The sequence below is a fragment of the Atractosteus spatula genome, chromosome 15 (genome assembly GCF_055471065.1).
Source record: "Atractosteus spatula isolate fAtrSpa1 chromosome 15, fAtrSpa1.hap1, whole genome shotgun sequence".
Lineage (NCBI taxonomy): Eukaryota > Metazoa > Chordata > Actinopteri > Semionotiformes > Lepisosteidae > Atractosteus > Atractosteus spatula.
In genome coordinates, this window is record NC_142720.1 from 7,331,296 (window position 1) to 7,340,859 (window position 9,564).

Sequence of the window (9,564 nt, forward strand, 5' to 3'; positions counted from 1 at the left end):
ATTGGGTTACCATACTGTATTTAAAGCTGTAATGCCTCACTAATATAAAATGTTGTAAAAGCTACACAAACGTATTTCCATACTGTCTTCAGTAAGGATAAATCTGCCTTTTTTACATATACTGTAGACACGAATACATATTCAGTTAGCTTTATGTATTTTCAACTGTTCCTTTATGAGGTGTATGATTTCATTTGAGAGTAAGAACTGACATTACAGCTTTATTTCTTGCATGCCTTCATCATAGGAGGAGTACACTGAAGCTCTGTGAAAGCCAGGGGTGGCTAACAGCCTCTCACTTTCCTCTGTACTCATTGTGGAATCCTGCTGAACTCAAGTGGATTTAGTTTGTATTCATAAAAACCTGTCAGCTTTGTTGCGGTCGGGTGTTTGCAAGGCAGCTGTACAATGTTGAGTTTAAATGAAAAGTTGGTAAAAAATATTTTACAATTTACCTGAAACCAATGTTAATGGAGCAATGCAGAATTGATTAAAGGCTCTGCTCTCGATCCTAAAAGGCAGGATCATCCACAATTTAAACTGTGAAGTAGTTTTTTTTTTACTCCATGGAAAACACTTTTTCAATTCAATTTTGAAGCAGTGTTTTTGGTACAAAATTGTTTTTCAGCTAACTCTGAGGGGTGCTTACTAACAGCGAATATGTTTTTGAAGCGCACCTGTACTAGATTTGATTCCCAAAACCTCCTGCACTTTCTGTTTATCCTTGAAACCCAAGTATAACGCTCACTGCTTAGAGTTTTTTTTAACTGTTTTTTAACTGTTTACAGAAAGCACCTGAGTGGGGTACACATACTGTACAGAATACAGACTCAGAATCAGTAATATGATGTTGGCGCAGCAGTCTGCTGTGTTTAATCTTGCCTTTCTTTTCCTCAGATTTCACTAGTGAATTATTTCACTGTTTGAGAAAATCTGCTCATTAACAGCGATGCATAAGCAGAACAAGAAAAATACAGGTATATATACCAGTATGGAATGCCAGTGGGAGACTGTTTTAAACACAGATGTAGTTGAGGCAGTAGGTTTTTCTTGAATGATAAGACGGGTTATGTACTCCTTAACCCACTCGCGTTGTGGGAGTAACAATCATTTTGAGTTTTGAACAGATTGGCAGCTGCACTGTTGCATTTAGCTAAAGTGCTAATGATTGTAAAAGTCACAAGATCTCACAACATACAGATTGGTCCTGCCAGTGTAGTGACCTGTTTACCACAAAGGAGGGTAGTAGGAATATTTGCCAATACACCACTATGAAATAAAATTAAATGAAGACTTTAAGATGTACAGGGATAAATTTAATGTAAAAGCTGCTTTGTGCTCTATTCACCTCGTTGCCAGGGGTCCACATTTTTAAACACAAGCACTTTCCGGAGGCAGTTCAGAAAACAAATTAAAACCAAGTGTCTTGCAGTGTGGATTTTCACGAGCTGGGAAATGACTGGCAATGCCCGCTTGAAAAGCAGGCTCTTTATTCAATTCTGTGGCTCCACTTGTATCTGTGACTGTTTGTGCACTGATTTGCCTAGACTGTACTGACTGTACAACCATGTAACACAGGTTGATGTTTTTCGCTTGTGCTGAAACCGCCCTTGCCCAGTTTACAGAAGGCCTGTTTGAAACTTGCTGTTGGCGGTAGTGGTATTACTCAGGTACTGTTCTTCCCCATTGTAATGTACACGAGAGATAAATCATGAAATGTAAACTACTGTGGAAAATTGTCTGTTTTCCTCTATGCTGTGTAACATATTTTGGTTTCACATGGTCTGTATTTGCCTGTATACTAGCTGCAGTACTCCTTTCTTTGCTAATGCACACTAGAGCTGTGGCCCTCAAGTCTGTAAACATGCTTCTTAGGTGCATATGCTAACTGTAGTAGCTTAACTATGAGATCTGAGCACCAAACGTAATGCTGTTTATTGTTTATTTTATTTTATCTGGGGGAGGGGTGTGTTTGGGGTAAAGGAACAGAAATGCATTACTTAAAAAGCAGGCCGAGTTTAAAAAATAAGATAAAAAGATGAAAAGTGGTGTGCTGGTGGAAAGAGAATAACATTCAGACACCATCAAATGGACTTTGATGGGTAGTCATGTGATAAGCTGCAGTTTATTTGGTTACCTTGCCATTGGAGGTCCTTAAACTTTAATTATGACCTTTAAACGGCCTTTAATCCTTTCTTTGTCTCTAGAGAAGCCAGCAGCCAAAATTGAGTTTCTGCAGAGTTCTGTCGGTGAAATTGGAGGCTGAAGCTAGAATAGATATAAAAGCAGGTTTTTCGTTTAGCTGCTCACATTTCACCAAAACACGAAGCATGCCAGTTACTAGCTATGTACAGATCTGATAAGTGTCCGTGTGTTGATGCGTTTCTGTCTTCTTCGGCAGCTCATGTTTTTTATTTAATTTTTCAGAAAGGGGAAAAGGAAGGCAAAGACAGGCCATTCTGGGGGAACATCCCTCCTCCTACAGTGATAACGGATATGGTGAGTTCCACTGTAGCACGGTCACTCTTCCTTGGAGCTCGGCATCCCTGCTCTTCAGAACACGTGGAGTACTGGAGAATAATGGCCCACGTGGCTTATGGGTTTCATGAAAAATTAATCTGAGGCAAAAAAAGAATTAAAATGTTAAGCAGGACTCGTCTCTTAAGAGTAAGACTCGTGTGCTCTCTAAAATGCAATGTGCATTGCTCTGGAGAACCTCACCCTTATTTGTGTCTAGTTTGCATTAATTACAGTGAGCCAGCAGAAATGACAGTCAGCGTGCCATCTTCTTTTTCCAGGGTCACACTGCCCCCTGCTGCCTCTGCCCAGTAACAACAGGTATAAAATGAGCTCTCATGACATCCCCGAGGTGGTGGCCTACCCGCTGCCCCAGACGTCCTCCTACATGGGCCACTCCTCCAGCTCTGTTGCCATGGTGAGCGGCCTGCACCTCAGCAAGATGAACTGCGCCAGGGTCTTTAACCTCTTCTGCCTATATGGCAACATCGAGAAGGTGAGGGCGCTCGCCTTGGGTGGTCTTTCCCAGCAGAATAGCGGCCAAGACGAGGCTGGGGAGTGAAAGGTCATTGACCAAAATGAGAGGAGAAGGGGTTACTTCCGAAGTGTGGATCGTAGATTTATTAATGTTGTTGATGGTGTTAAAACTACAGCCCTTAGCGAGATGTGAACGAAAATGCTGGTGCTTTCAGTTGCAGTATCTCATTTAGACAGCTTCCTAATTATATTCCTTTTAGGTGAGTAAAAAGAGTGCACCAGTGCAAAGGGTTTTCGCAAGCTCTTGCCCGATAAAAAGCATTGGACTTCTCCAGTGCCATTGCGCATTCTGACGGCCGCCCAGAGCTAACAGAGAGAGGTCGCTTCACTTGCAGGTGAAGTTCATGAAAAGCGTCCCGGGCACTGCCCTAGTGGAAATGGGGGATGAGTACGCTGTGGACAGAGCCATCACACACCTCAACAGCATCAAGGTCTTCGGAAAGAGGCTCAACGTGTGGTAGGTGTCTCCCACTGCTGTGCACAGCACTTCTTGACATGAGGTTATGTCTTCCATGCCTCTGAGGCCTGTTGATCCTGGTGATCAGAAGTCATACGTATCTTAGTAGCAGCTTCTGATTTCTCAGTATATTCCACCTTGCGTTCAGCACACTGCAGCATAGACACATCTACCCACCAGAACTCCTGAAAGAGACCCTGGACTTGCGAACGAGGCAGGCTGGTCGTGGCCACACCGCGCTGAGCTGAGCTGCCGTTTCCCTTGCAGCGTCTCGAAGCAGCACGCGGTCATCCCCAGCCAGGTCTTTGAGCTGGAGGACGGGACGAGCAGCTACAAGGACTTCGCCATGACCAGGAACAACCGGTTCTCCAGCGCCGGACAGGCCTCCAAGAACATCATCCAGCCGCCTTCCTGCGTCCTGCACTTCTACAACGTCCCGCCCTGCGTCACGGAGGAGGAGCTGCAGCAGGTCAGCACGCGCGCTCGCCGCTGGGCGCTGACCGTGACCAGGGGCTGACGAGCGCTAGTGCCCATCCACAGCTCCAACACTGGCTGCCCTTGGGACCACATCATACAAGCTTTTATTTCCTCTCATTATGAGAATTTCACCTGTTTTCTTTTCATGCATGTTTCTGTAACATAATATCTCAAGGAGTTACAACCATGTCAGACATTCTCTGACCCGTCGCATGGCGATCAGCAGACATGAGCAAAAATCTAAAGGTTATTTGACCTCTTAATAGTATTTTCCATGACCGCTTTTTTCCTTTACTTAAGAGGAAACATGTCGTCTAATAATTTTAATATTTGAAGTTCACAAAGTGCTACCTCGCTAAACATCTTAAAAAGGTCCCACGGGTTTATCCCAAGCTGTGATTTCAATTTGAAAGCTTGGTTGAATTTTCATGTGGACCAGAGCACAACCTGTTGTAAACATACAGTATAAAGTTCATAGATATGTATTTCCAACATTTTGGGATAGTATTGCTCTATTACCCTAAAGAACAGCTAGACTTTTACCTCTGAGCTTGTGATTTTATTTCTATATTTGAGTAGTCTGTATGTACCTCCCACTCACCCACTCAAAGGGAAGAAATTCGGTATATGTGGCTGAACAGAACTGTTATCTCCAATTTTCTTCTCTGTGGCTCAGCGAAGCACTGACCTCCAGGTAACCTGAATGGCAAGCACAATGCGTATCCCATATTGGTCTAGCTTGTGCACCCTGACACATAACGCACGATACTGTTCCTTTGTCTCAGCAAGTGACCCTTGTTTTTTTCCAGTTATGTACTGAACATGATGTGCCTGGTTTTATCAAGTTCAAGGTGTTTGATGCAAAACGTAAGTATGCCAGCTTTTCCTACTATATTGGTTATATATACTATATTGATTAATATTTAAGCAGGTTTGTAGGCCTTATTATTCAGCCTGACCTTGTTTTGTTTGCCATTTTTTAGTTTATTGCAATAGTCAGATTATAACTTTATGACCATCATATTCCACACTGATGGAATTTGTGTTTCCATGTTAGGAAACTGATTTGATTTCAAGGTGGTTTTTCAACATTTTCCATATCGCTGTGTCTCCCACTGTTCATATTCCAGTGAGTGATCTTTGGTGAATAGATACAGACATTATCACCGGGATCTGTTTTCAGGAAAACATACATTATCCTTGCACAATTTCACAAAAGTATACAGATTTTTTGGATATTGATAGACTGGATATAGGTGTTTTTTGTTTCATTTTAAATAATCTATCATTCATCACTGACATTGATCTCAGGTGACTTGAGTGTTGCATAAGCTCTGAATCACCACATTAGTGAGAGAGCTGGTTGGATACAGACAATGAGGCAATTGAACCTGGTCAAACCTGGTGAAAATCAATACAGAAAGAAATCAAAATGCCCTGATTATCAAGACATACCTCAGTTACACTACAGAACTGAGCCCCATTCAGCTGGGAGGAGCTGGAATAGAACGTAGTACATAGGGCTCAGACACCGATGATCAGGACCATGCCTGTCCATTCTCTGCAAAACACTGGGGCAGAATTGCACAAACGTCTCACCTAGCACAGGGTGTGCATTGCAGATGTACAGCTGGTATTGCTTCCAACATTCACAGTAGTCCCCCTGTTCATCTGTCCTGTTGATGGCAGTTTATTACAACTATCCAAACATCTAGAACACTATATTAAAATGTTAATCAGCATAACATTGTTCATCTGTCCAATAAAATGTCAGTGCACTGATGCTCACTTTAGAAAGACACGACAGACACTAAGGAGATGGGGTTCAGTGCACTGTAGGAAGAAGAATCTATGCATAGGGAATTAGATGTGCTGCTGTGCTATATTTCCATTTCCTTGCCTCAATGTTTATCTCTCCTTTTTTTTCTTCAGCCTCTTCCAAAACGATCTCAGGGTTGTTGGAGTTTGACACCAAGGCTGATGCTGTGGAAGTCCTGACAGTACTCAATCACTACCAGATAAGAATACCAAGTAAGCACCCTTAAAGATTAATGGGAGAGATGCAGTTTTCCCTTCCTACTGCACTGCAGGGGTTTTAGAAGTCTTCTGTGTCATACCAGAAAAGCTCCGATAATAGTGCAGACGGAAAATGTCGTGCCTAGTTTCATTGATTTCATGCATACATGGTTTTGTGTCTTTCCTTTACTGAAGGACTCGTGATTGGTGCTGTAGGTTTTAATACTGTGTAAGTAAGATATCCACCCATAAAAATAGCTGCAAGAACACTCAAGCTGAGTTAATGATTGACTATACTCAATCATTTGAATTATATTTAGAAAGATTTCAGGGACAATATAGATTTTTTAACTTTTTTTCAGGGTGAAGAGAAACAGCAATAAGAAACAAAAAGAGACAAGTTTCAAAGAACATGATAAAAATTGAACATAAATAAATTCCTTACAAGAATGTTTGTGCTTTAAAAATAAACTTTAAACTTAAAGCTTAAAAAATCAAAAGAAATTAACATCAATACCAGAAGTACATTCGCAGAGCCAGGGGTTATAAAGGGTAAGAATGTAGACTAGTATGATTCATGTGAATCTCTTGGCACAGTCATCTCTGACAGCCTTAACTGGAAAGTCGGTGTTAATCCTGTTGTAAAAAACACAACAGCATACGTTCCTACTCAGACAGCCAAAACATTTTGGTGTGCACCAGGATATTATGACACGGCTTTATCAAGCTCTTATTGAGGGAGTGCTCAAAATGTGCTGTGTAAAACCTGTATAGGAATGTTTAAGTGTAAGACTGAGGTAAATTTCTGGTTCTCTGTGTGTCACTTATCAAACAGAATTTCTGTATCTGTAAAGAGTGACTCAGCAATGCTGAAGTGACTTTTGACCTGGAGTTATTGAGTGCGTGCTTATCATAACAACAGGGGTGCATTTCACTGTAAGCCAGCTCCTTTTGAATAATTTGGTTAAAGAAGTGTGTTTTTTGTTTAATTGGAATACACAGAAGAAAACTGTAAAAAAAAAAGATATTTCTGTAGTTGTGCACACTGTCATTAAGACATAAAATTCTCTGATGTATTCTTTAAGTAGAACAATCTGGATTTCAGCCCATTTGTTTGAATCCGGTTGGCAAATCAGTAACCAGAAGTTATTTGGAATCAGCTAGGGCTGTCTGCTGGCCATCTGTTGAATTCATTTATTTTTCACAATAATACTGTAATAATCCTCCCAAGGTGAGATGTCTCAGCCAACTGTTTTTGTGATAAAGGCTTGCAGATTCAGGTGTTTTCCACGTATTTCTTTTTCCACGTTTGGTTTTTTTTCAGTCTTTACTGAATGTGAAGGACTGAATCCACACAACTTAAGCAAGAGCAACTGTTTTTGCCATAACATACTACTCTGTATCTGTCAGTTCTAATCCTACTGTTGTCATTTTTTAGTGTCCTTCAGTGTTGGACATGAAGGGTTTCTTCACAGCTAATCTGAAATGTTTATTTAGTGTTCAGATGAGTCCTTGAGAAAAAAGTAATGGGTACTTTGCAGGTGATAGCAGTAGGCAGAAAGGACCATTTTTGGCTGATGCAAAATAGTGAATGTTAAGGACTTTGTCTTGCTAGCTGGTCATAAAATGCAGTGGCACCTAAAGCAGTAAGACCAAAGTATTCAGACAGAAAACTGGGATAAGGAGGATGGGCTGTCTTCATATGCCTTGTACAGTCCAGATGACGAGAGTTTGCTGTGGTTAGCAATGTTTTGTGTTACGAGCTGGCCGTGAGTACAGATAATTCAGTTATCAGTCACCTTCGGGACCAGTGGTTCTCAGAAACAGATTCCTGTCTGGAATGTAGGCGAACCTGTAAGGCTTTAAAAGCAGCTTGCAGTTTGTGAATGAAATCGTAGACTGAAATGTTACACTGTTGCTCCGAAAGTGCAGAGGGCTCATATCTGTCTGGTGATGTTGAACAAGGGTGGGGTCTTCATTCAGGTCTTGCACCGGCTTAACATTATTTAAATAAGATGTTCTGTTAATAACCCATTCGTTCACGCACCGGGAAGAGTTAAATGTTCTGAACACGGCGCTAACGTTCTGGATTTGATTTTGCAGATGGCTCCAATCCCTACACCTTGAAACTGTGCTTCTCCACGTCTTCCCACCTCTAGAGCTGAAGGGGGCACACTTGAGCAGGCCTTGTCAGACAGAAGGAGAAGCTGCAGGAGAGCCAGAGGCAGCCCTCCTGGGAAGGAATGCGATGACTTAGGAGTGGCCTTTTCTCAGCCTTCATTAACTCACTCGGACCGGGAAGGCAGAGGAGGACAATACATACACACAAAAGTGCAAAACACTGAAGGTCATTTCTGTGTCACGATGATTTTCTTTTTTTCCCGAAACAAACTGAACTCCGAGGCAACAGGCGTGAATGTGGTGACCGTTGGAAAGGTCTCGTTTTATCCAAGTAACCTCACAGGCTAAAGCGCATTTGAAGCGATTAGTTCAACATGTTGGCCGGCTGATGGTTCTGAAAGCTGCCCACAAGGAGGTGGAGGAGGAGGAGTGTTGTAAGTGTGAATCGATGTCAGTGACGTGTGGTCAACAGTGTATTTACCAAGTTATAAAAGCTCCTTCAAGTTCATGCCAGTAGTTGGCTGTACTCATCTGGTACCTGAATGAACAACGTGTTTATAGGCTGTAATATTTAGACATATTGTAATATATGAATGTGTATAGCACTTGAGGGGTGAGGGGCTTGGGGAAGACTTATTTAAGACCTGGTGTCTAACTTTAACAGAGGAAAATGTTTTTTTTTGAGATGGTACTTTGATCAGTTTTAGGGACTGTGTTTGTACAATGTTTACACATAAAAGTTCATGGTTCGTGTAGTTGTCAGTGTTTTCAGTGCACTGTTTCGGTGTTTGTATTTGGCACATTGCCATGTTCTCAATGTAAGCATGACAGTCATTAAACATTTGCTGGATAACATGTTGTGTTTTTTAATCTCTGTGTGCTTACAGATCAGCCTTTTAATTTGAAATCTTAGCATTTAAATACCTGCCAGCAGCCATGCCTCCTAATAATCCCCCTCTATGAATTGGCTACATTACTTTGTTCTCCTCCCCCCCCTCCCACTCCGACGGCAGGCGGAGCGACGCGCCAGTTGGAGTATTTCTCGGTCGCAGTTAATGGCAACGTCAGCTCAAAGATTTGGTTCAAACCACCAAATGGAGACGGGCGTGCTGACAAGCGGACCCTGCTGATGTGGGATTAACGCTAGGAAAGAGAGAGTATTTAAATACCTAGTCGTGTGTTTACTGAATAACACATGAAACAGGTAATTAACTCATTTAAAATGTGCCTGTAATTCACTAGAGCTCAACCATTTTTTATGCAATGGTTACGTGGTGTGTTCTGGCTTCAAGTTATCTTTTGTGCGTTTTACAATATCACTAGACGACTGTCAATGCACCATTAAATACACATAAGTATAACTTAAGCTTTCGGTTTTTAACTTTTGTAACAGTGCTGTTTCTCCACATTGTCCTGAGCATGTTGGGCCCAGGCTGTTT

The 9,564-nt window shown here is 41.8% G+C and overlaps 1 protein-coding gene across 1 annotated transcript in view; it reads left to right on the top strand.

Moving 5' to 3' along the window:
• The window catches only part of hnrnpll (heterogeneous nuclear ribonucleoprotein L like), a 35,273-nt gene extending 26,292 nt beyond the window's left edge, over positions 1 to 8,981 (top strand). The window contains exons 7-13 of the mRNA XM_088934431.1: positions 2,428 to 2,499; positions 2,799 to 3,013; positions 3,390 to 3,511; positions 3,779 to 3,980; positions 4,798 to 4,855; positions 5,921 to 6,019; positions 8,108 to 8,981. Coding sequence (XP_088790557.1) covers positions 2,428 to 2,499; positions 2,799 to 3,013; positions 3,390 to 3,511; positions 3,779 to 3,980; positions 4,798 to 4,855; positions 5,921 to 6,019; positions 8,108 to 8,163 — 824 coding nt within the window. The 3' untranslated portion in view covers positions 8,164 to 8,981. The remainder of the gene's footprint in view (positions 1 to 2,427; positions 2,500 to 2,798; positions 3,014 to 3,389; positions 3,512 to 3,778; positions 3,981 to 4,797; positions 4,856 to 5,920; positions 6,020 to 8,107) is intronic.
• Positions 8,982 to 9,564: the final 583 nt, after the last annotated feature.